Here is a 26,697-nt window from a genome sequence, read left to right as displayed (position 1 = left end):
AAAAGGAAAGAAGAGATGTTTACAACCCTGGGTAGCAATATGTAGTGAGAAGAGTCTGGCCTCCTCTATTTGGCTTATAGCGCTGGAGAAGAACCCTGAGCGTGGGAGATGCTGAGTTTCTATCAAGCTGCTGGTTACCTGCCTATTCTCCCGTGTGGAGAAAGATTACTTCTTACCCTGGAAAGTAAGTAAATGTCTCAGGGACATGGAGCTTGTCTCTATGTTTCCTGCCTAGAAGGTAAGCAAATATCCTCCAGGAAGAAAAGCAAACTTTCATGCTTTTTTTTTTTTTTTTTTTTGCTTATACTGAACAACTTATGGGATCTTAGTTCCCCAACCAGGGATTTAATCCATGTCCCCTGCAATGAAAGCACAGAATCTTAACCACTTGACCACCAGGGAAGAAGGGAACTTTCTCCTCTTGGAATGTCTCCAGGAAGAGAAAGGTTCTGTATCTTCAATTTGCTATTCAATCAGCCTTGAATGAAACCCGTCAGCACCCTTTCCTTGGGAAGGTCCAGACCAGACAAGAACCCAAGAAATCCAGGGAGAACTGTCTTCCAACAGATACATACAGAGGTGATGATGCCATAGGATGGAAGGAAACTGGATCCGTGAATCACCAGGTGGAAGACAGCCTTTGCCAACCCACCTGAGGCTTTATGTGAGCAAAAAACAAACCTTTGTGATATTCGATCACTGAGATTTCAGGTCTTGCCTATTCTCACAGCTAGCATTAACAATCCTATCAAAAATGACTTTAACATACACTGAACAAGCTTGTATGAGAAATAAGAGAGCTACAAAATATTTAGTAAACTCCAAATGATAAGAAATGGGGTGGGATTCAGGAGAGGGTAGATTATGACAAAGTTGTCACCTTACTTGTGAAGGTGTGAAAAGAAGCAAAATTTGAGAGAAGCCACATCCATCCAGAAGCCCATGCTCTCAGGCTCAGCACATACACGAGTAATCAGCCCACCTCACTCATGAGCATCTACACTGGAGCCAAAGCTGCGGATGACTTTCACCCTGGTTTAGATGTTTTCAGATCATCCTAAGCTCAATTACAGCTAAACCAATAATACGCCCCAAATATCATTATTGGAAAATCACCAACCAGGCCCACTAATTGTATTTGGGGCCTCTTCATCATATTAGTAAAGCAATGAGTACAGCATGATCTTCCCAGGAGACAGCCACTCACAAGGCCAATTTCCTTAGGAAGAGACTTTCATATTGCACCAGCTTGGAACTAATGTGTCTCGGGAAATCAACTGTCAGATCAATGACATTTGCAACCAGAAAATATTTGGAGAAAACAGCAGAGTACAGCCTGCAGTTGAGACTGGCATGATCCTTACTTGTCACTTGGAAGCTGCTGTCACTCAGAACCTTCGAGGTTTTCCAAAGGGTCAGTTTGGAGATGCTATTCACATTCCTTGGCAAGACACAAAGAAGCTTCATTGTAAGACTTCGTGGTTGTTTCCTGGGAAGCTTGTTGCATCATCACTGACCTGAAAAAAGCAAATGACGTTTACTAAGCTCCTTCTGTGTTCCAGGCTTGATGGCTTGAGTAATATATACAGAAATAAGCAATCTTTATGGAAGTTCACAAAGGAATTCAAATTCTGACTCTGAAGCTTCCTAAAACAGTTTAATTTGGTGAGTCTCAATTTTCAAACCTGCATAATAGGAATAATAATACCTACTTTCCAAAAGCATTTCAATCATTGAAGAGAAAGTATGTAAAGTGACCAGCGTAGTGCATGGCACACAGTAGGTGCTCATTAAACAGTCACTGCTATGACTGAAAATACCTCTTTTTAACTGAACTTAACCAATAGTCATTAAAGAACTTAATGCTCATCCTCAACTGAACCACTTGGGAATTAAGGAGTTCACGCAACAATCTAGATTGACCTCCATAACCCTTCCATCCAAATATAAAAGGCATCTCATTTTGCTTTTGAAGTAACAGAAAGAAAATTTTCAACTTCTCTTCTATATGTTTTTCTTGTTTTTCCTTTTTTTTTTTTTTTGGAGTTTTTTTAGGAGTATCCGAAATTCTAGCAGTTTCAGATAAAAATTAAAAAGTCAATAAAAAAGGAAGAAAACACAAAAAGCTTGGAAGAATGAGAAGTATTTAACAATTCATAATGCTGGGGTTCCTTCTGAATCAGGTAGGACTAGGATTGAATTCTAGATTGGGCACTTATCAACCACGTGACTTTGGGGAAATAACATAACTTCTCGGAGTCATGGTCTACCCTATGCAAAATGGAAATGCCATCTGCCTCAAAGAGTTAAGGTGAACCTTAAAATAAAATGATAAGGTTAAATAAAATGATAAATTTTTAATGAATGTTGGTTCTTATCCCCTCCTTTTCATCACCCATCATTATAAGGCTCAAATTGACTTGTTAAATGTGGGCTAGGCACTGTGGTGGACACAAGGAATATAGTGGTAAACATGACCAGCAAGATCACTGTTTTCACATTTCAGACCACATTCTGGAGGAGAATAGAAAAATTACTAAGTCAGTTCCACAAATCAATGGGAAAGTATACCTGTGAGAAGCACTGGGAAGAAATAATATAACATGCTAATGAGAATTTTCTAAGAGGACTTGGCTGAAGTGTTGAGAAAGGCCTCCCAGAAGATCTCCCTTGCCCATTCTGGGTTCTAAGCATATTTGCCAATGCTGAGAGGCTGGAAAGTGTCTCTGAGACAATAAGCACAGAGCCAGATCATGCCGAGCCTCACAGGGTAAATGACAGGGCCTCCACATCGCACAACCACAGGAGACACCAATTACACTGAACACACAGCCCTGATGTAAGACCAGCAGCCTGGGTAGGCAATATGCAGAAAGTAGAAACCACAAAGGACCAGAAGCATAAATAAAATACATAGGTTGTATAAGAGGAAGTGTTCAGAAGAAAAACAAAAGTCAAGGAACTTTCAAGTGCAGCCGTGGTGGAGTAACTGAGGCAGACAATATTCCCAACAAGTATTACTAGAAAAGCTGGATAAAATACAAACATCCAAAAATTCTATTTGAGGGACTTTCCTGATAGTTCAATGGTTAAGGCTCGATGCTGTAAATGCAGGGGTGCTGGGTTCCATCCCTGGTCAGGAAACTAGATCCCACATGCGCAATTAAAGATCCCACATGTGGCAACAAATATCTTGTGTGCCACAACTAAGATCTGGTGGAGCCAAATAAATAAATTTTTTTCAGGAACTTCTGAGAACCCCAAGCAGGAAAAATACAAAGAAAATCACAGCTAAGCATATCACAGTATAATAAAAATATAAAAATTTTTCCTCATCTGAGAACAAATGAAATAGTAAAGGTTTTAAGAGATTGTCTTTTAATTTACCATTAACAACATGCTTGCAATAAAATTTTTTAATTAAAAAAAATTTTTTTTCAAAAGCATCAGAAAAAAAGAAAAGACATTAACTGCAAGAAAGCGATAGAATGAGAATTGACTTTTCAACAGAGATATGGAAACAAAAAGACAGGAACATATGTCCAAGTTAGAATTCTATAATACTGAAAATATTCTTCAAATACAAAAATGAAATAAAGAGGACTTTCCTGGAAGTCCAGTGGTTAAGACTCTGAGCTCCCAATGCAGGGGGCACAGGATCTGGCCCTGGTCTGGGAATTAAGATCCTGCATACCACACAATGTAGCTAATAAAAAGTAAAGCAAAGATATTTTTAAACAAAATAACTCAGGGGATCCAACTAAATTAAATACCAAAGGGGACTATTTAGGCAAAAGGAAAATGATCCTAGACAGAAATGCAGAGAAGACTGAAGAGTCACAGGAAAAGTAGTGAGTAAATCTAAATGAATATTGAAAACAATAATAATTTTCTATGGGGTTTTAAATATATGTAGGTTTAAATGAATCAAAATTAAAAACAAAAGGCTAAAGAAAGATAAATTACAATGTAATAGGCCCAAGAATGTCTGAGAAATTGTAAAAATACTGATTTATATTAGACTCAAATAAACAAAGGAGATATGTTTCAATTTTCAGAGTATTACTAAAAGGAGATATAACTAACAAATTAATAAAAGAGAAACTGGTTTCACTAAAAAGAAGTCGATTGGTTCAAATTAAGGCAGAAAAGGAGGGGGAAGAAAACAAATAGAAAAAATAGGAATATTGTAGTTATAAAACCAAGTCAGTAATTAATTACATATAAATGGATTAAACACTCCAATAATAGACCTAGCTTGTCAGAGTGCATTAAAATAAAACAGCTATATGCTGCTTATATTAGCTACTCCATAACATAAGGACACAGAAAGATGAAAGTAAAAGAATTAAAAAAAAAAAAAAACACTAGCCAAAAAAAAAAAAAAAAAAGGTGGTATGGTTATATCAATACTAATATTAAGCTATTAAGTCAAGTAATCCTAAAGTTGAGATGAATAACTAGGAATAAAGAGAAAATTTTCAATAAAAAGATTAATTCAAGGTGATTATATTGTTATACATACAAATATTGTGATCACTATGCTGAGCACCAGAAACTAACATAGCGTTGAAGATCAATTATAATTCAATTAAATATTTTTAATTAAATTTTTTAAAAATTTATTTAAAATAAATGAAAGCAATCTGAGTTTTTTAAACTGAGTATAGTGCTGAATTTCTTAGCTGTCAGAGGTTTTCTAGCTTAATTCCACAGTGGTCAAAAACCCTTGATGAATAATTGCAAATCATTCTATATGTTGACCATTCTATTTCTTGAAATCATTTTATGACTGAACACTCTATATGCTTTTGAAAATAATATGTATCATTTCATTGTTTGGTATCGTGTCCTATAAAAAAGAGATTTCAAAAGGTTAATTCACCAGGAAGATACAGCAATTTTATATTCATATGCACATAATATCATACTTTCAAAATACTCAAATCAAAAAACTAAAAAGAAGACTAGATAGATCCACAATATAGTGGAATATTTTAACAAGCCCTCTCAGTAGCTAATAAAACAAGCAGACAAAAAGTGACAGGAGTATAAAGATTTAAGCAACACAGTAAATTTAATTTGTTTGCTAATAGAATGTTTAACAATAGATTGGAATCCACTGCACTGAGGATAGCTGTATATGTACAAATTTTTTCAAGTGCACATGGGACCCATATATGATCTAAAATGGGTCATAAAATAAGTTTTTAAAAATCTCAAGGATTAATACTAAACAATATATATTCTAATTATAATGCATTTATGCTAGAAATCAATAATGATAATTTTAAAATCTTTTAAAACCTGCCTGGAAACTAAGAAAAAAATCACAAGGGAAAGTAGGAATATATTTAAACTAATGATAATAAAAATACAGCATATCAAAAAGTATGGTAAGAGGCTAAAGCTCTGGTAAGGCGAAAACTACCAGCTTTTTCTCTTTTTCTTTTTTGGCCATGCCTTGTGGCATGCAGGATGTTAGTTCCCAGACCAGAGACTGAATCTATGACCCCTGCAGTGTGGAAGCGTGGAGTCTTACCCACTGGACAACTTTAAACAGACATATTAGAAAATAAAACAGGATGGAATCCAATGATATAAACATCCATCTCAAAAAGTTAGAAAAAAAACAGCGAACCAAACTCAAAGAAAGCAGAAGGAAGAAAATAACAAAAAGCAAAAGATCAATGAACAGAAAACAAAATTACAATAAAGAAAATCAACAAAGTCCAAAATTGCTTCTTCAAAAAGGTTAATAAAATTGATAATTGCCAAGCAAGACCCTATGGGCATTGAAAAGATAACAGTAGAATATTATAAACAACTTAATGACACTGCAATTTGACAATTTAAGTGAATTAGAAAAACACACCTTACCAAAACTGACATAAGAAGAAATAAAACATCCGTTTACTTCTATATCTATTAAGAAATTGAATCTGTAATTAACATTCCCACAAAGAAATCTCTAGGCCCAGATATTGAATCCTTCTAAGCATTTAAACAAGACAATACTGACTTTCCACAGTCTCTACTAGGAAATATAAAAAAATGAAATATTTCTCAATTCATTTTTTAAGGTCAACATAACCTTAATACAAATATTCAGGTACCAAAACCTGACAAAGAAATTAGAAGAAGAAAAAAAATACAATTCAAACTCTCTCTGACCCAGATGCAAAACTCCCAAACAAAATATTATCAAATCAAATGCAGTTACACATAAAAAGGATGCTATATCATTATTGAATGTGGTTTATTCCAGGAGTAAAAAGTTGATTTCACATTTGAAAAGAAATCACTATAATTCTCCATGCTAAGGGAACAAAGATCAAAAGAGAACACAGAATCATCTCAGCAGATAAATAAAAGTATTTGAAAAAGTCAAATAACCATTTAATCTTAGCAAACCAAGGTACTTTCGACAAAGGGTAACTACAAAAAAACTAGCCCCAACATCACAAGTAATGGTGAAATACTGAGGATTTTCTCTATGAGGCCGGGAATGAGTTAGGGATACTCATTACACCACTTTCTACCCCACCATATCATAAGTCTTGCAAACCAGTTCTTTAGTCCATGCCTCTGGCAACATCCTCCTTGCCAGCGATAGGCCACTCCTACAGGTTGGGTGTAGCCCACATCTTCCTGTTTCTACATCAGTAGTGGACTGCATATTTCTATGGTGCCCACACCTTCTCCAAAGAGCTCTGAATCTCAGCCTATGCAATGAGGATAGGGTACCCTTCTCAGTTTCAGAGTATCTTTACTTATTCACTGTATCTCTACCCCAGAGGTATTAACAACTTTCTGTAGTTGCTCCTGCTGTAATCCTTATAATCATCTTCTGCACTTTTGAATACTGATCCACCTTTTTACTAGCTAACCAATTTTTATATTAAAATTTCCCTGAATTACTGGTCCAGCTTCTGTCTCTTCATTGGACCCTGACTGATACAAGACCTAAACAAATATAGAAAAAAATAATGTTCAAGGAGTGGAAGACTCAACATTTTTAAGAAGCCATTCTCCTTAAGTTGAGCTATAGATTTTAACAAATCCTTAATCAACGTCCCAGCAGGTTTCTTTTTGTTGGAACTGATACGCTAATTCTATAATTTATATGGAAATAAAAAGAGCCAAGAATATCCAAGATAATCTTTTTTTAATCCAAGATAATCTTGATGATGAACTAAGTTGGAAGATTTATATTTCCAGATATTAAAAAATGTGATGAAGTTACAGTAATTAAGAGTGGGGTAATGGTGCAAGATTAGATGAATAGATCAGTAGACGAGAATAAAGTCCGGAAACAGAGCTATTAATATATAGTTACTTAATTTATGACCAAGTGACCACTGTACTGTGGCAGAGAAAGATACGATTTTTCAAAACTGCGACTCAGTCAATGGAAATTCACATGGAAAAAAGAAAGTATCTTGCTTCACACTATACATAAAATTGATTTAAGGGGACTGACCTTAAACATAAGGACACAAAAATAAATAATTAAAAAAAAAAGCTTCTGAAAGACAAGTATAGAATAAGCAAAGATATTTTTCAATAGGACCTATAAAATACTCACTAATAGAAACAATTGATAGGACTTCATTAAAATTGAGGGCTTCTATTATTAAATTCATCCATAAGATACTAAGGAACTGCCAAACTGTTTTCTACAATATTTGCACCATTTTATATCCCTGCCAGCAATGTAAGAGGGTTCCAGTTTCTCAACATCCGCTCCAACACTTGTTACTTTTCTTTCTTATTTTTAAAATATGACCATACTATGGACAGGAAGTGGTATATCATTGTGGTTTTGATTTGCATTTTTCTAATGATTCATATGAAAAAGCAGAGACATTACCTTGCCAACAAAGGTCTGTCTAGTCAAGGCTATGGTTTTTCCAGTAGTCATGTATGGATGTGAGAGTTGGACTATAAAGAAAGCTGAATGCCAAAGAATTGATGCTTTTGAACTGTGGTGTTGGAGAAGACTCTTGAGAGTCCCTTGGACTGCAAGGAGATCCAACCAGTCCATCCTAAAGGAGATCAGTCCTGGGTGGTCATTGGAGGGCCTGATGTTGAAGCTGAAACTCCAATACTTTTGGCCACCTGATGCAAAGAGCTGACTCATTTGAAAAGACCCTGAGGCTGGGAAAGATTGAGGGCAGGAGGAGAAGGGGACAACAGAGGATGAGATGGTTGGATGGCATCACCTACACAATGGACATGGGTTTGGGTGGACTCCGGGAGTTGGTGATGTACAGGGAGGCCTGGCGTGCTGCAGTTCATGGGGTCGCAGAGTCGGACACAACTGAACGACTGAACTGAACTGAACTGAATGATTCATAAAAACAAATAAAATACTAATATATACTACAACTTAGATAAACCTTGAAAGCAGTGAGCTAAGTGAAAGAAGCCAGGCCCAAAAGGCCACATACTGTATGACTCTCTTTACATGAAATGTCCAAAATAGGTAATTCTATAGGGAGAGCAAGGGAATTCCAGAAAAACACCTACTTCTGCTTCATTGACTACACTAAGGCTTTGACAGCGTGGATCACAACAAACTGTGAAGAATTCTAAAAGAGAAAGGAGTAAGAGACCACCTAACTTGTCTCCTAAGAGACCTGTATGTGGTTCAAGAAGCAACAGAACTGGACATGGAGCAACGTACTGGTTAAAAATTGGGAAAGGAGTACAACAAGGCTGTATACTCTCACCTTGCTTATTTAACTTCTACGCAGAGTACATCATGCAAAATGCCAGGCTAGATGAATTACAAACTGAAGTCAAGACTGCTGGGAGAAATACCAACAACCTCAGGTATGAACTGTGCAATTGGAAAACATTCTTGAGAGTCCCTTGGATGGCAACGAGATCAAACCAGTCAATCCTAAAGGAAACCAGCCCTGAATATTCATTGGGAGGACTAATGCTGAAGCTTAAACTCCAATATTTTGGCCACCTGATGTGAAGAACTGACTCGTGGGAAAAGACCTTGATGCTGGGAAAGATTGAAGGCAGGAGGAAAAGGGGATGGCAGAGGATGAGATGGTTGGATGACATCACCAACTCGATGGACATGAGTTTGAGTAAACTCTGGGAGATGGTGGAGGACAAAGGAGCCCGGCACGCTGCAGCCCATGGGGTCCCAAAGAGTTGGACATCACAACCAACAAGAAATATGAGCTCACTGTTCTGTCAGTTTTGTCTGCTTGCTCTCATCTGATATTCATTGTCTGTAGAGCCCTTAAAGATATTTTGGTTCTTTTACTCCTTAGTAAATTACATATGTTTATTCTTCTATAATAAATCAGTTTGCAAATGACCAAAGGGGATTTTAAAAAAATATAGGTCTTGCCTTTAACAGAATTTTGAAAGTGTCCATCAATGTTTTAAATAATTGAAAATAGTTTTAAAATAATACTAACCAAAAATATGTATGACAAAACCACTTCAGTTCAGTTCAGTCGCTCAGTCATGTCCAATTCTTTGCGACCCCATGAATTGCAGCATGCCAGGCCTCCCTGTCCATCACCAACTCCCAGAGTTTACTCAAACTCATGTCCATTGAGTCGGTGATGCCATCCAACCATCTCATCCTCCATCATCCCCTTCTCCTCCTGCTCTCAATCTTTCCCAGCATCAGGGTCTTTTCAAATGAGTCAGCTCTTCGCATCAGGTGGCCAAAGTATTGGAGTTTCAGCTTCAACATCAGTCCTTCCAATGAACATCCAGGACTGATCTCCTCTAGGATGGATGGGCTGGATCTCCTTGCAGCCGGAGGGACTCTCAAGAGTCTTCTCCAACACCACAGTTCAAAAGCATCGATTCTTCAGCACTCAGCTTTCTTTATAGTCCAACTCTCACATCCATACATGACTACTGGAAAAACCATAGCCTTGACTAGACAGACCTTTGTTGGCAAAGTAATGTCTCTGCTTTTTAATATGCTGTCTAGATTGGTTATAACTTCCCTTCCAAGGAGTGAGTGAAGTCGCTCAGTCATGTCCAACTCTTTGCAACCCCATGGACAGGCTCCTCCATCCATAGAATTTTCCAGGCAAGAGAGTACTGGAGTGGGTTGCCATTTCCTTCTCCAGGGGATCTTCCCGACCCAGGGATCGAACCCAGGTCTCCCGCACTGCAGGCAGACACTTTACCCTCTGAGCCACCAGGGAACCCACAAGGAGTAAGTGTCTTTTAATTTCACGGCTGCAGTCACCATCTGCAGTGATTCTGGAACCCCAAAAAATAAAGTCAGCCACTGTTTCCCCATCTATTTGCCATGAAGTGATGGTACCGGATGCCACGATCTTAGTTTTCTGAATGTTGAGCTTTAAGCCAACTCTTTCACTCTCCTCTTTCACTTTCATCAAGAGGCTGTTTAGTTCCTCTTCACTTTCTGCCAAAAAACCATTTAGTGGTGGTCAATCTGGAAAAAAAAAATAGATTTTAAATCATACAGTGGGATTTCCCTGGTGGTACAGTGGATAGGAATCTATCTGCCAAATGCAGAGACAGGTCAGTCCTGGTCTAAGAAGATTCCACGTACCTCAGGCAACTAAAGCCCCTGAGCCACAACTACTGAGCTCCCGCTCCAGAACCCGAAAGCCACAACTATTGAGCCTTTGTGCTGCAACTGCTGAAGCCCTGTGTGCCTAGAGTCTGTGCTCCACAACAAGAGAAGCCACCACAATGAGAAGCCCATGCACTGCAAGGAAGAGTAGCCCCTGCTCACCGCAACTAGGGAAAGCCCACACACAGCAGTGAAGACCGAGGACAACCAAAAATAAATTATTTTTAAAAAAATCATAAGGTGGCACTTAATTGACCTGTAATAACTTGCTTGTCAGATCCAAATTAAATCATTATCTGAGGCTCTTATCTGGAGCTCTTTTTTTTTTTTTTTTTTCAGTAGAGTTCCTAAAGATTAGCAGGAAAAAATATTAGTAAAGTCCAAGAAACAGCAATGAGAGTTGGATACTGAGCCCATTGTTGAAGAAGCCTAAAAGCTTTTGCATGACTCACATGCCCAGTCTGGTTTAATGAAAACTTACTGAGCACTTTTTATGTACTAGGCATTGTGGTGAATGCTGGAAGCACAGCATGAAGTAAGGAGACAGCTGTCTCCTCTCCTGGACCACACAGTCCAGCCGCTGGCACTACCCAACAGAAAGCGAATATTACCCACATCTGTAATTTTAAATTTTCCACTGGCCACCTTAAAGAATCAAGAAGAAATAGTCGAACTTCATTTCAATGTATATGTATGGCTGAATCCCTTCCCTGTTCACTTGAAACTATCACAGCATTGTTTGTTAATCAGCTATATCCCAATACAAAGTAAAAGGTTCAAAATAATCTAAAAAAGAATACTGGAGTGGGTAACCTATCCCTTCTCCAGCAGCTCTTCCCGACCCAGGAACTGAACCAGGGTCTCCCAAACTGCAGGTGGATTCTTTACCAACTGAGCTATCAGGGAAGCCCAAAAAATGTCTTTAAAAAATATTAATTTATTTCATTTAGCCCACTATATCCCAATTGTAATTCCAACAAGTTACAATATAAAGAATTATAAATGAGGTATTTCACAGTCTTTTCTTCATGCTAAATCTTTGAAAACCAGTGTGTAATTTACAAGTAAGGCACATCTCAGGTCAGACTGGCCACATTTCATGAGTTCAACAGCACATGAAATGTGACTAGTGGCCCGTGTTAGTGCAGTTCTAGGTGTATTACCAAGTCATTTTTGGTTTTTTCCTATTTCATCCTATTTTCTCTAGTGTTCTCAGTATGTCTTTTGGAACTCGCTTTGAGTTAGAATTAACATGGAAAATAGGGCCTAGCGTATGAAAAAGTCCATACTGTCATCAAAACTTTTTAAGAAAAATACTGTAGCAGTATTGTCACATAATATACTCATTTAATTGCCCTATATTTGGTATCTGGTTAGCTGATTCATTTTTAGTACCAGGCACACAATAGGTGTGTAAAAAAAAAAATGCTTCTTGAATGCGTACTGGCCTAGTAAGTGTTATGAGTTCCCAAGTAGGAGGAACCTTTGGAGCTAGAAGGGACTGAGAAGACTTCTTGAAGGGTTTATTCATTCATTCAACAAATATTTTTTTGAGCAGTCACCATGATGGGTTTGAAGTGGGTCCTGATATACCAACAGGACTGGAACAATATAAGTCGTACTGACTAGTTGGTTCACCACGTTGACCCAGCCATTGCTTCCCAGAATTCAGTCCTTTTTTAAGAACCTTAACAATTTTCACCAAAAACCAAGGCACTATTGTGTATCTTCTTAAACTGCCTCACATCATTTGAATTAGGAAAATTCTAACATGTGAACTCTAGCATGTAACATAAATGTGAAACCACTCTCCCTTGTCAAACAGGCAACCGCAAAAAAAAAAAAAAACATAACCAGTGCTGCTTAATTTGCTAAAGGTACTGTTGCCTGCCAGAGACTCTCAGGCAATGGCCTTGTTTCTTTTCTTGTTCAAAGGTAGATTAGCCAACACTAGAGAGGTGTTAGAAACGTATTAGTACCAAATGAATACTGTCTCCCTGCCATAATCAGTAGGAAACATTTGAAAAAAGAATAGCAATGTGATTCAACTGTATGCAATGTTCAGTGCTGCCTAAAGTCATCTTGTGCATAACCAGTGGTACATGTACCAGACTCTGTTCAAAGAACATGAGTGGCTTCCAGAAGGAGGCCAGGCAGGGGGCCTGTTTTATGAGTCAGTGAAAATGCCACACTTGCCTGTAAACCAGACTCTCGATGACATCCTGTTTCCAAAGATGGAACATCCTGTTTCCAAAGTAAGCACACTCTCCTCTCTTCCTCTGCAGTTGGAGGATATGCCAACGTTCACAGTGCAGAATATCCATAAACCATATTCCTAATGTGAAGTCTTGCTAGAGCTTGTTGTTTAAGGGAAGCAATACAGTGTGATGGTTTAAAGCTCAGGATTTAGAGTCAGATAGACACAGGCTGGCATCAGACTCTGCATCTCTATGATGGCAGTCAAGTGACTTAACTTCATTGAGCCTGTGTACCTTCTATGTAAAAGGGGAATAATAGCCCTTGCTTATAGAATTATTGTGGGAGGATTAAATAAGTTGGTATGCCTAAAGTACTTGGCACAGTCCTGACAGTTTAAAAATATTCCATGTTTCTTGCTGTTGTTGCAATTGCTGCTGTTATTGAGATGGAAATTCTTTTGTATCAACCAGAGAAGCAAAACCAATAGGACACAGATAGATGGATTTGTTGTTGTTGTTGTTGTTTAGTCACTAAGTTGAGTCCAACTCTTTTGCAACCCCATTGGACTGTAGCCCACCAAGCTCTTCTGTCCATAGAGTTTCCCAGGCAAGAATACTGGAGTGAGTTGTCATTTCTTTCTCCACAGGATCTTCCTGGCCCAGGGATCAAACCCATGTCTCCTGCATTTGCAGGTGGATTTTTTACCACTGAGCCACCAGGGAAACCCCAGATAGATGGATAGATACATACAAATATATATACACACATAAATACATACATTTTCATATATTTAAAACACATTTTACATACAACATTTTAAATATATATTCTATTATTTCTATGTAGCTACATATAAATATATGCAAAACAAAAGGAATTTGTTACAGTAAATCGACTTTATGCAACTGTGGGAGCTCATTAAACAGTCTCTGAAGCGCCGTTGTCTTCACATCTGATGCTGCGGCTTGACTGACGTCCTTGGGACAGGCAGTTGAAAAGGAAAGGGGGATGCAAGGTGGGGAGAATGTGCTGGAACACCACAAAATGCACGACCATTCCCGCTGTCCCTGTTATTAGTGTTCTGACTGTTCTGAGGAAGCTGGGCCCTTAGGCACAGGCTGCACATAGATGCACACCCAGCCTGAGAGTCAGACGTACTGAAAGCGGAGCCATCGCAGGCCCCACCACTGCTCACCATGTCCCCAAGATGATCAAGCAGATTAGCAAGAACACGCGTGAGCTACAAATTGGTTGCTGTTCCCCTGTGCCCTCCAGATCTCCCAAGAACTGCCCTGGTGGCTCACCCTAATTGGGAACACACAAGAAAATGACTGTGGGGATTGCAGTTCATACGAGCCACACTGATGGGATGTATTACAAGGCCACCCTGCTGTCCAAAAACAGAAGAATTCCTGTGAATGAATTTTCATGCTAGAAGGGAGTTTTCACAGGGGAGTGCCAAGGAATGTTACTTGCACTGCTATGGAACACTGTTTACGGGCATAACTAGCAAGAATCTTTCTCTCCCTCTCCTCTCTCTGTCATGTATCATTTATGAATCTCTATGCACTGACATGGAAAGATCTCTGAGACCCCTTGTTAAGTGAAAACAGCTTGTCATAAAGCAATATGCATAAGAAAATCCCCCAGATGTTAAACATACACGTGCACACATACACACACCAAAAAACAAAGCCGTGTACGTGTACTTAGTATGTGTAAGTTCACAGAAAATGAAAGGATGATACATATGTGACTTACATACATATGTGACTTACAGTATTCATTTCTGGACAGGAGGGGAAAATTGGGTTGGTGGTGAAGGGGACCTTTCCCTTTCCCAAATGATTGATCCACAAACATTTTATTTGGACTAAACAGGTTGGGTTACTTTTTAAATTAGTTTACAACATTTAGAAATTATAAGACTTCACATAAAAATCTCCAGTTCTGGATTTTTTCTAAAATTAAAAGTTCTGGGATTTCCCTGATGGTCTAGTGGTTAAGAATCTGCCTGCCAATGCAGGGGACACAGGGTTTGACCCTTGGGCTGGGAAGATTCAACATGTCTTGAAACTACTAAGCCTATGCATCACTACTGAGCCCACATGCCACAACTACTGAAGCCCAAGCACCTAGAGCCCATGCTCCACAAGAGAAGTCACAGCAATGAGAAGCCCATGCACCACAACAAAGAGCAGAACCCCCCACCACCACTCTGCCTGCCACGACTAGAGAAAGCCCATGCTCAGCAACGAAGACCCAGCATGGCCAATAAGTAAATAAATGAAAGATCTGATCTCTGTTGGCTCACTGTCCATTGTCCAAATACATGCAACATTTTTTCAAAATAAAATGACAAGTTCCGGTAACACTAGGCCCCTCGTATATGACAACACTGGGCTGGAGCTGAGCTGATACCCTGGACAGAGCCCAGGTGCTCCAGGTCCCCACGGTGGCCAAAATTTGCTGCCTAACCCATTGCCCTCCCATCTCTTGTTACCAGAACCCTGATTCTGTTCATCTGTTGAACAATCATGGGCCCCAGGAGAGCTTCTCCAGTCCTGGATGCAGGTGTAAATCTTGACTGGCCTACATCAGTTGCAGAGGGCACATGTCCCTGGCTAGGGACTTAGCTCAGGTTTAGACATGTGATATAATCCCGGCCAACAGGCTTGGGTGTGGAGCTTCTGGGAAATATTTCCCTTACTGATTATAAAAAATAAATAAATCAATGGAGGAAGGAGACTTCACTGGCAGTCCAGTGGTTAAGACTCTATGCTTCCAATGCAGGGTGCACAGGTTCAATTTCTAATCAGGAACTAAGAGCCTACATGACACATGGTGTAGCCAAAAAATAAAATTTTTTTTTTAAAAAAAAGGAAGACACAACCTCATATTCATTCACTGGAATGGCAATGTGAGGAAAAGCTGACTTTTTTTCTTGCTGCTGAATTAGCTATTCTGGAACTACCCCCCTCCAGAGTTCTCATGATGCAACATAATTTTTTCCTGACATTTGAACCTCTCCTGGTATGACTTTCTTTTAATTATAAGCCAAAACACCCTAACAGATATAAACTCAGTCTCAACCTCACTTAAATCACTGGGGATACAACTCATGTCCCTCCAAACACACCACCAACATCCTCATCTTTGTGTTCTAATTCTACTTTAAATATCCTTCTCTCCAGGCCTCCATCTCAGATTCCTGGCTGGCAGGTTCTTGGTCACCCCTAAAAGCCCAGGTTAATTACCACTCTTTCTCCTATAGCTTCTTCAATCCTTGACTTCAGATGAACTTAATTTCTCCTCTTCCATGTTCCCATAAATCGCTCCCCAAATGTCCATTTTAGCTCTTTCTTCCTGGAACTTCATTTGTGAGCCTATCTTCCCACATGTATGCTACACACACACAAGCTGTATCCTAGTTCCTAGAGTCCCAGGGATCTCTGATTTTCCATTGGGGGTTTGCAGAAGTCAATCAGTGTCTTGGTCATTGTCCATGACCTTCAGCCTCCCCACCTGTTAAACAATCCTGAGTAGAATTCAGTCTAGAGACAGAAAGAAGAATTCAAGGACCTTTTGAGCCTCCTTCTAGCTCTGTGACAATTTTAAGACTCCCAGGTCACAGGAAGCAGAGTAACAGAAAAATATCTGAAGATTGTTTGCTAATGATCCAGAGAGCTACATTCACTTATTTATTCATTTATCTCCATAGCAATTTACTGGGCATTTACTACTCTGTGCCAGGCATTGTGCTAAGCATTAGGATTATCATGGAAAACAAGACAATTGGCCAAGCCTTCATGAAACTCAACCATTGATCGGAAAGAGAGAGCCCAAAAAAACATGTGATAAACGCTATGAAAAGCTAGGCACATATACCCAGAAGTGGAATTGCTAGATCATAAGGTAGTTCTATTCCTAATTTTTTGAGGAACCTCTATACTGTTTTCCACAGTGGTTGTACCAATTCACATTCCCACCAACAGCGCACAAAGAAATGCTCCTTTTCATCCACATCCTCCCCAACACTTGTTATCCTTGTCTTTATGATAACAATCATCTTAACAGGTATGAGGTATTATCTCATTGTGGTTTTGATTTGCATTTCCCTGATGATTAGTGACGCTGAGCAGCATTTCATATACCTGTTGGCCATTTGTATGTCTTCTTTTGATAAATACCTATTCAGGTCCCTTGGCCATTTTTTTAATTGGACTATTTGGGGTTTTGCTACTGAGTTGTATGAGTTCCTAATACATCGTGAAATACTAACACATTACCCAAATCATGGTTGGCAAATAGTTTCTCCCATTCTGTAGGTTGCCTTTCACTCTTTCACTCTGCTGACTATTTCTTTGGCTGTGCAGGAGTTTCTTAGTTCAATGCAATCTCACTGATCTATTTTGGTTTTTGTTGCCTGAGCTTCTGGTATCACATCCAAAATATAATTGCTTGTAGTGATTATTTCACAATGTACCATATAACAGAACATCAAGTTGTAGGGAATTTCCTGGCAGTCCAGCAGTTAAGACTCTGCTCTTTCACTGCTGAGGACATGAGTTAAATCCCTGGTGGGGAAACTAAAATCCCACAAGCTGTGAGGCACAATCAAAAAAAAAAAAAAACCCTCATCAAGTTGTACACCTAAATATATACAATTTCTATTTGTCAACTATATGTCAATAAAGCTGGAGGGGAAAGAAGCTATGGGGACCATGAGCACAAATAGAGATGCCTAGCCCAAGCAGAAGAAGTCAAGAGATTGCTCGCAAAGGGATTCTATACGAGATAATACTCAAAGGTTGTAGAAAGGAGCTTAGGAAGTATTCCATATAGAAGGAAGAGAGTGTGCAAAGCACAGAGGTGAGAGAGCATAAGAAGCTTTGAAAAGTTCGGTTTAACTAGGACACAGAGCTCAAAGGTGGCTAGGAAGGTAGCAGAAAGTCACATTGCAAAGGATTTGGTGAAGTCATAGTAAAGCATTCAGTATTCATCCTGAAGGCAATGGGGAGCCATTTAAAGATCCAGGCAGGAGAGTGGTACCGATTTTCCTGTTAGCGCTCTCTAATTTGGTGTGGGTATAAGCTTCAGTTAGCCTGGAGGAAGGAATGGAAGAGGATGGTGGTGAAGGATTTGAAGGTGGAAAGAACAGAAGCCCACAGCACATCCACCAGAATTTAGAACACTGCAAAAACAGTTGTAAGTCACTTCCCCTATCTGGGCAGACACATAAGCAATAGTCTTACTCAAAGGAAGTTTCAAGAACCCTGCCACATGTTCCAAGGGTCAGTTAGAATTATTGTACTTGGTCAAATACATTTAAAAATACTGGGTTAGCCAAAATGAAGCAGATGTCTTTACTGCAGGCCATCTGAAAATCTTCAATATGCGACTGTGAATTTGCTAAAAAGAAGATACAATATGTGACATTTTTCACACGTAGTCGAATATGAACTGCTTCTCCTTCAGTCTTTTCCACCTCAGGAGATGGTGCCTTAATCCATTCAGACCAAAATTCCTCTTTTCCTCATCCAACACCACAAGTCCTGTAGGTTCAACTTTCAAAATAGATGCCAAATGCAACCACTTCTAGCCACCTTCATTGCAACTCTCTGGTTCAAACCACCATCATATTTCCCCTGGATCCTTTCAACACTTCATAAGTCAGCTCCAGGCTCCCACTCCTGCTCCCTACAGTCTACTCTACCCACAGCAACCAGAGTGATCCTTCTGAAATGTAAGTTGGATCATGTCATTTTCCTGCTTAAAACCACCCAACAGCTTCTTATCTCATTCAGATGAACATTCCAATGCTTTATTATGGCTCCTGAACACTGTGCAATCCGGCCCTGCCATCTCGCTCACCCTCTCTCTCTGCTTAAGCCACTGGGAGCCATATTCCCCACTCCTGTTCCATGAATCCACCAAGTGCATTCTCATCTCAGGGTTCACTTGCTGGTGCCTCTGTGTGGCAGACTCTTTCTCCAGATCTACACAAGACTTGCTTCTTCTCATCATTCAGGTAACCACAGACAGAGGGAATTTGCCTCATTTTTTACTGGGTCCTCATCATTTAGAGTAGTGCCAGGCATATGACAGGAGCTCAGAAAGTACTGAATTGAATGAGTAAATTTATATTTGAATAGAATGGCACCCAACGACTCATGATTTCAGGAGCATATTTGGCTAGATAAATGTGATAAAATTTCTTTCCTCTTGCCATTTCCCAGGTAAGAAGAAAAAAGAACCCAAATAAATAAAAACAAGTCACCGTTCTTCCCTTTGATGTGCTGAAACTATTTCTTCACAACAGCTTCAGTTCATTTTACAGAGAGAAAAGACAACAGCCTGACTTCTGCAGGTTAATTCAAAGCTCAATATTGGCTGACAAATGATGGATGCTACATAACAGCCCTTGTCTGGCTTGTGTCTTTGGCACAAAGCTCAATAAATATTGGCGGGAAAGGACAGGAAGGGAGGGAGAGCTGATCTATCAGTGAAAAGATCTTGGTTATAGGCTGTAAAGTCCACTCCTTGGTCACAGTTGCTTCATGCCAACCCTCAGTAGATCAAATTGGTCGGTCCTAAAGGAAATCAACTCTGAACATTCATCAGAAGGACGGAAGCTGAAGCTGAAACTCCAATACTTTGGCCACCTGATTCGAAGAGCCAACTCACTGGAAAAGACCCTGATGCTGGGAAAGATTAAAGGCAGGAGGAGAAGGGGACAACAGAGGATGAGATGGTTGGATGGCATCACCAACTCAATGAACATGAGTTTGAGCAAACTCCAGGAGATGGTGAAGGAGAGGGAAGCCTGATGAGCTGCAGTCCATGGGGTCACAAAGGGTCAGACATGACTTATCGACTGGACAGCAATAACAACCCTCAGTATTTTCCAGGTGCCTGTGAAGATTCCAGTGCTAAGCCCAAAAGAACACGGGAGAAGACAGAAAGAAGATCCTCAAGGAACTTACAAGTTGGGTCAGGCATCAAGCAGAGGTTAGAAGCAAAATTCAAATCCCAACACAGTCTAATCCTAATCCAAGCACAGTCATCTCTCTCCTGTGAATGATCTCTTGCTAGTTTGGAAGACTTTGGGCATATTATAATCTTTTTGAGCTTTGTTTGTTTATCTGTAAGAGGAAAATATTAACCTGTGGCTCAAAAACTCATTGCAAGAATTCAATATGCACAAATATCACTGTGCTTAGCATAATTTGGCACATACTAAGTTTCAAAATGATCAGCTATTAACATTAATAACATTATGGATGTCCAAAGCCTCAGTTTCCACACCTTTAACATGGGGGTAGTGAGTTGTTCATTGGTTTTTTATGGGTATTAAGTAAGTAGTTCTCAATCTCTGCTACATCTTAGAATCACCTTTGTTTTTGTTCAGTCACTAAGTTGTGTCTGATTCTGCAACCCCATGGACCTACAGCATGCCAGGCTCTCTTGTCCTCCACTGTCTCCAGGAGTTTGCTCAAATTCATGTCCGTTGAGTCAGTGATGCTATTTAACCATCTCATCCTCTGCTGCCCTCTTCTCCTTTTGCCTTCAATCTTTCCCAGCATCAGGGTCTTTTCCAACGAGACGGTTGTTCAGCTTCAGCAAAGCTCCTGATGCTAGGCTGCCACCCCCACCCCCATTACCCCTAATTGTATCATAATCTCTGAGGGTGGGGATCAGGCATCAGTATTGTTTAGCTCCCTAGCAATTACAGTGTGCAGCCAAATATGAGAACCAGTGGACTAAATTAGCAAAATCACATTTGTAAGCACATGGTAGACATTAAATGTCTCTTTCTTCTACTCCTCCAATGACTCTGGGAGAATGAGTTCCTCACGAGATCTGAGATCTTTGCCACTTCTATGATTATATAAACAGAAATGACAAAGCTTTTAGAAATCAAATAAGATGTAACTGCATAGACCAAGATAGGTTATGCAAATTATATTCAAATCAACAGCTAGTTATGCAAATACTCTTGTGGCCCTTCTAACTATGTTATAAGCCCAGATGAAGCCCCAGGAAGACTCTGGTGGAAATGCACGCCTTAAATGACAGATACAAAGAGAGAAAGCTACTGTCTCAATAGCAGATGTTCACAAAACAAGGCAGCTCGCCTGAGTACAAAGAAAACAGTCTTGGGAAAGAGAAAAAAGGGTAGGTTTTGGTTCTAATCAAATAGATGATCTTTAGTAATTGCATTAGTCACGCAGTCGTGTCTGACACTTTGCAACCCCATGGACTGTAGCCCACCAGGCTCCTCTGTCCACAGGATTCTCCAGGCAAGAATACTGGAGTGGGTTGCAATTCTTTCTCCAGGGGATCTTCCTGACCCAGGGCTCGAACCCATGTCTCCTGTATTGCAGGCAGATTCTTTACCATTGGAGCTACAGGCAAGTCCAGATGATCTTTATTGGGGTATAATGATTTTAAAACTAGACACTGTCTCTTCCTGTTTCAAGAAACACATTTGCAAGGTCTGTTGCAGGGGGAAAGTAAATGAGCAATAACAATAATACAAGTGTTTTTACCTTGCTTTTCTTCTGTGGCTTTAGAGGCACTTTATAAATATTAGTTAATTAAGCCACCAACAGGTTTACAAAGAATATACTATCATCCTCATCCTTCAGATGGATGAAACCACCCTTATTGAAAGACAGGGCTAATCCATTATCCCAGGACTAGTCTTGGCAATTCTCTCAGCTGAATGGATACGGTTGGTGTGGGGGCTCACTTCCTCTGCATTCATTTATTCACAATCATTCATCCTGCAGGCATTCCTTGAGGGCCTACCATGGGAAATAGTGGGGTGGAGATAAAACCACCTACTGGGCTTAGTGGGGGAATACTAGAGTCTGAAGACAAGGATCGTGTCTTAGTCTTACCTGCACACTCAAGATGAACAAAAATGAGTGAGACACAAGTCCTGCTAAACACACACAGTCTGAGGGAGGGTGGAATGAGGGACCCATGTTTCACGCCTTACTCCCCCTCCCTTAACAATAACAACTGCTAGTTATTCTATGCCAGAGACCAGGATAAGTGCTTTAGACACAACAGCTCAATGAATCCTAAGAAAAACCCTAAAAGGTCAGAACTGTTAGTCCCATTGGAGAGAGGAAGGAATTGAAACCTAAAGAGGTATTGATGGAAGACAGTAGAGAATCATGATTTCAAACCATGGGCTCTAGAATCCCAGCTCTGCTCCAAATACTAAGCCCTCATCCCAGTGACTGTGAACTTACTTGGAAATAGAGTCTTTGCTTGGAAATAGTCTTTTAATTTAAAAAATTAAATTAAGGATCTCCAGATGACATCATCCTGGAGTTAGGCTGTGACTGAAATCCTCGTGAGAGATTGGAGAGGGAGACTGGAGACACAGAGAGGAAGTCATGTGAAGAAGGGACGGAGCCTGGAGTGATGAGCCCCCCACCCGACCCTCACACCAAAGGCAAGGCAAGGAATACCAGCAGTCATGAGAAGCTAGAGAGAGGCAGGGGATAGATCCTCCCTCAGAGCCTCCGGGAAGAACAAACCCTAAGGACACCTCGATTTCATCCTGTGTGTGTGCTCAGTCATTCAGTTATATCTGACTCTTTGCAAGCTTATGGACTGTAGCCCACCAGTCTCCTCTATCCATCGGATTTCTCCAGGCAAGAATACTAGAGTGGGTTGCCATTTCCTCCTCCAGGGGATCTTCCCAACCCAGAGATCGAACTCGTGTCACCTGCACCTCCTGCACTGTCAGGCAGATTCTTTACCACTGGGCCACATGGGAAGCCCCTCGATTTCAGACTTCTGGCCTAAAGAACTGTGCAAGGATAAATTTCTGTTGTCCTCAGCCGCCAAGTTTTCAGTAATGTGTTATTACAGTAGCCCTGAGAAACCAAAAAAAGCCCCTACAAACTTCAACTCAAGCACCTTCTCCTTTCTTTTTCTTTCTTTTTAAAATTTTAATTATTACAAAATGCCTCTAGCCTATTAAAAGAAAAAAAGAAAAAACGACAGACACCAAGATAATGAGCACCACAGATTCATCACCCACCTTGGGAAATGAAGCTGTATATATACTAATGAAGCCCCAAAGGCACCTCCACCCAAGTTCACTATCTCCCAATGGGAAATCAGTCCCCTGAATTTGGAGTTAATCATTCCCTTATGCACTTTTATACCTTTACTACATATGTATGAATTCCTAAATAACAAATAGAATTATTTCACCTGTTTCTAAACAGTCTCTAAAATGGTGTGTCCTAGAACACGTATACTTCAACTTGAATTTTAACTCGACGTTGTTTTTGAGATACATGTTGATTCATATGGTTCAAATTCACTTATTTTCACAGTTCCACTGTATGCATATATCACAAATCCACTGATATATTCTCATGTGGATAGGTCTTTAGGGTTGTTATTTTTGCTTTTGTTTTGCTTTTTCCAAAAAAATTTTTTGTTGTTGTTATTACAAACAATGCATCAGTGAGCCTTCCTGCTTCCTTGTGTATAAGAATTTCTCCAGGGTTCTGTTTCTCAAAGTGTGGCTGGAGACCCACCAGTGAATAATGAATTATTTCAGTGGCTTTGTGGTCAACACAGCTATTTTTTTTTTCTTTTTTTGGCAGAGGACAAAATATTAAAGTGCATCATATGGCAAGAATAAGTATTGCTTCATAAAACTTCTGCTTCAATTATAGATAACTGTATACTGGGTTGCCATTTGAAATGTGTTATTTTACTGGCAGAGCCAATAGAAAGTTCAGAAAGCAGTTCCCTTGGGCTTTGCTACTCAAAGTGTGGCCCAAGCATCAGTACCACTTGGGGGCCAGCCAGATTTACAAAACCACAGGCCCCATTCAGGATCCATTGAGCCCTACATTTTGGTAAGATCCCCAGGTTCTTCATCACTCCAGTAAAGTCTGAGGAGCAATTCCCTAGGGATAGACCAACAAGGACAGCAGTCCCCAACCTTTTGGGCACCAGGGACCAGAAGAAAATTTTTCCATGGACTGGTGGGAGGTGTGGATCAGGTAGTAATCCCAGTGATAAGGAGCAGCAAATGAAGCTTCTCTCGCTCACCCCTGCTACCCTCAGAGCCACTCATCTCCTGCTGTGCAGTCCAGTTCCTAACAGGCCATGGGACCAGTATGGGTCCTCAGTCCGAGGGTTGGGGACCTCTGAACAAGGGGACCAGCTGAATCATAGAATGTGCCAAGTTTATTTAGCTTTACTAGATATTGCAAAAATGCTATCCAAAGTATTGACATTAAGAAGCACCTTTATAGATCTGCTTTCTGTGGTAGAGTTCTTAGCAAGTCTTCATTTGATCAAAGCATTCTATGGCTACAAATTTTTTATTTTTATTTCCTAAATCACAGTCCGTTGCTGCTTTCCTGCAACTTCCTTCTTCTCCATCCCTCTTGGCTGCCTACAGAGGAGTGAGGGAAGTCTGGATAAACAAGGCCCCCTTCTGGGAGAACAGGGCTTCACTTGAAGACAGAGCAAGAGGGATAGCTGCCAACACTTGGAACTACCTGAGATGTTGACACATCACATCGGAGAGACACCAGTCCCAGGAGAACACTACAGGCCCCACCTTGGCAGCTCCTGGCTTTCCTGAGGCTAAGGGAAGGCTGCAGTCTTTTTCAGTGAAGCTGACATTGTTCCCTGGCTAGAGCAGCCCTGCTCCCGGATGCAAAGTTTAATATGATTTTTTCACTCGAGTAACCAAAGCATTTCTGATGCATTGCTTTTCATGAGGTCCTGGCAGTGTATCAGCTGAGTCATTTCCTCAGGCCTCTTCTACTTTCTGCTCTGGTTCACACTTCCTTTTCCTGGGGTTTCAATGCCTCACTCACTACCCAGCATCCGCTTCCTTATGCAGAGTCGATATAATAATATACCTCTGTGCTGACAGTCATGCTCACTGAGGGTCCACCATAAGCCTGGAGCTGCGCTGGGGACCTCCCCCACCCCACAGACACACACTATTATCCCCATTTTATGCCTGAGATCATCATTCCAAGATGCACATTGTCAGACTGACAGAATTGGAGTGGGTTCTGGAAGCAATGGCATCTCAATGCCATATGACAGATGGCAGTAGTGGACATCCCCTGAGAACTAGAGAACTTGGTTGGTTTTCCTCATGGTCTGAGTAGACAACTGCAGCTTCTCAATATTGCAGTCAGCCTGTCCCATCAGAATGACAAGCATATAAGCAAGAAACATGAGTCCTAGCTATTGTCTGAGGATCTTCCTTTGGTACTTTCTGGGAAGACCAAGAAAGCACCAGCACTAAAACTTGCAGAATGGGGTTCAGGGTCTTGAATGAAAACCCTGGAGTCCAGAATGGAGTCCTCCTTAAGAACTGCTCTTGACAGCAGGACCTGGTTTCTATTGAGCATAACAAAGCCCCCCAAACAGTACTTAAAACAACAGCAATCTTTTACTTTGCTCCTGGATCTGTGGGTTGGCTGGGCTCATCCAGCCAGCTTTCTATTGGGAATATCTCACGCCCTTGCATTCATTCTAGTTGACACCTGGTCACCCTAGAGGTTTCTTCACTCACACATCAAGCACCTGGGCTGGGAAGACTCAGACAACTGAGGGCAGAAACACCTCTTCTTCTTGATGTGGTCCCTCTACATGGTACCTGCAGGATGGCCATACTTGGGGAAGAAAGTTCCCAGACTGAGTATCCCAAGAGAAACCAACAGAGGTTGCCTTTCTGTTCTAATCTAACCTTGGAAGTCACACAGTGTCACCTCCACTGTATTCTGTTTACCCAGCAACCACAAAGGCCCACCCAGATGAAAGGATAGGAAACAGACTGCACCTCTTGAAAGGAGGTGTCAAATCATGTGTAGACACGTTTTAAAACTCCTATAGTCTGCCTGTATGGCATAAATTATACATATACAACACAAACCCACCCACTTCCAATGACCCCTGAAAATCTCTCCTAGAAGCATTAAACTCAGCTCAGGATCCTGTCGGGCTTCCCCAATGACTCAGAGGTAAAGAACCACCTGCAATGCAGGACACAGGTTCAATCCTTGGTCAGGATGATCCCCTGGAGTAGGAAATGGCACCCTACTCCAGTATTCTTGCCTGGAAAATCCCATGGATAGAGGAGCCTGGCAGGCTACAGTCCATGGGGTCACAAAGAGTCAGACATGACTGAGCATGCATGCACGTGTTCACGTGGGATGTTGTCCTCTAAATCAAGTCTAAGTGTGGGCCCAGCTTCTTGCATGAAATTCAACAAGTATACTTTCTGTTTATCTGAAGACCTGTGGACTAAAAAGACAGAGTATTTTCCCTCAACACACCCAACCCACCACAGTGAGCCAAGGGAACTGCTATAGACCTTCCCACTAAAAAGCAGGGAAGTGGGAGCCACTCAATAGTCCACAGAATTTCCAATAGTCCACAGAATTTCCAATTGTTGTCAATGCCTTGATTAGGGCTCAGTCCGACTGCCTGGAATGTACCCAGTCAGGATCATGGGTTTTATTGGGGCTCCCAGAAACTTGCCCCCCAAAACTGCCCAAGTCAGCAAGTTCCATAGGAGTCTATCAGTGAGATCACCTTCCTGCCCAAGCACAGTCTTTAATGATAATTCTCATTCTCCTTCTCATTTCTAATGTTTTTTAGTACATTCTCCCTAAAATACACATTGTGATTTTTTTTCAGTTGTGTTGTGTCACAAAGGTTGAGACACATCCCTAGTGGTTGGTTAACAGTAGCAAGAAGCAGAATGCATGAGAACATCGAGAGATCATTCTCTGGTGAATTGGGAGGGTGACAGGAAGATTCAGGGTAACAAAATTTTGCACAGTACCTACTATGGGCCAGGAATCAGATGAATGAACTAGTACACA

General features: G+C 40.5%; 1 protein-coding gene across 2 annotated transcripts in view; it reads right to left on the bottom strand.

Moving 5' to 3' along the window:
- Positions 1-1,414: 1,414 nt before the first annotated feature.
- Positions 1,415-26,697, bottom strand: part of SUDS3 (SDS3 homolog, SIN3A corepressor complex component) — a 151,153-nt gene continuing 125,870 nt past the window's right edge. Inside the window, exon 13 of one of the 2 annotated variants that reach the window (XM_065904311.1) lies at positions 1,415-1,517. In XM_065904311.1, coding sequence (XP_065760383.1) covers positions 1,430-1,517 — 88 coding nt within the window. In that variant the 3' untranslated portion in view covers positions 1,415-1,429. Of the gene's footprint in view, positions 1,518-10,398; positions 10,451-26,697 lie in introns of those variants that run through there. The other variant, XM_065904312.1, reaches the window with a different exon arrangement.

This window comes from Muntiacus reevesi, chromosome 13, assembly GCF_963930625.1.
Source record: "Muntiacus reevesi chromosome 13, mMunRee1.1, whole genome shotgun sequence".
NCBI classification, from domain to species: domain Eukaryota; kingdom Metazoa; phylum Chordata; class Mammalia; order Artiodactyla; family Cervidae; genus Muntiacus; species Muntiacus reevesi.
Note: the sequence above shows the minus strand (reverse complement) of the source record. Positions and strands in the feature narration are given on the sequence as shown.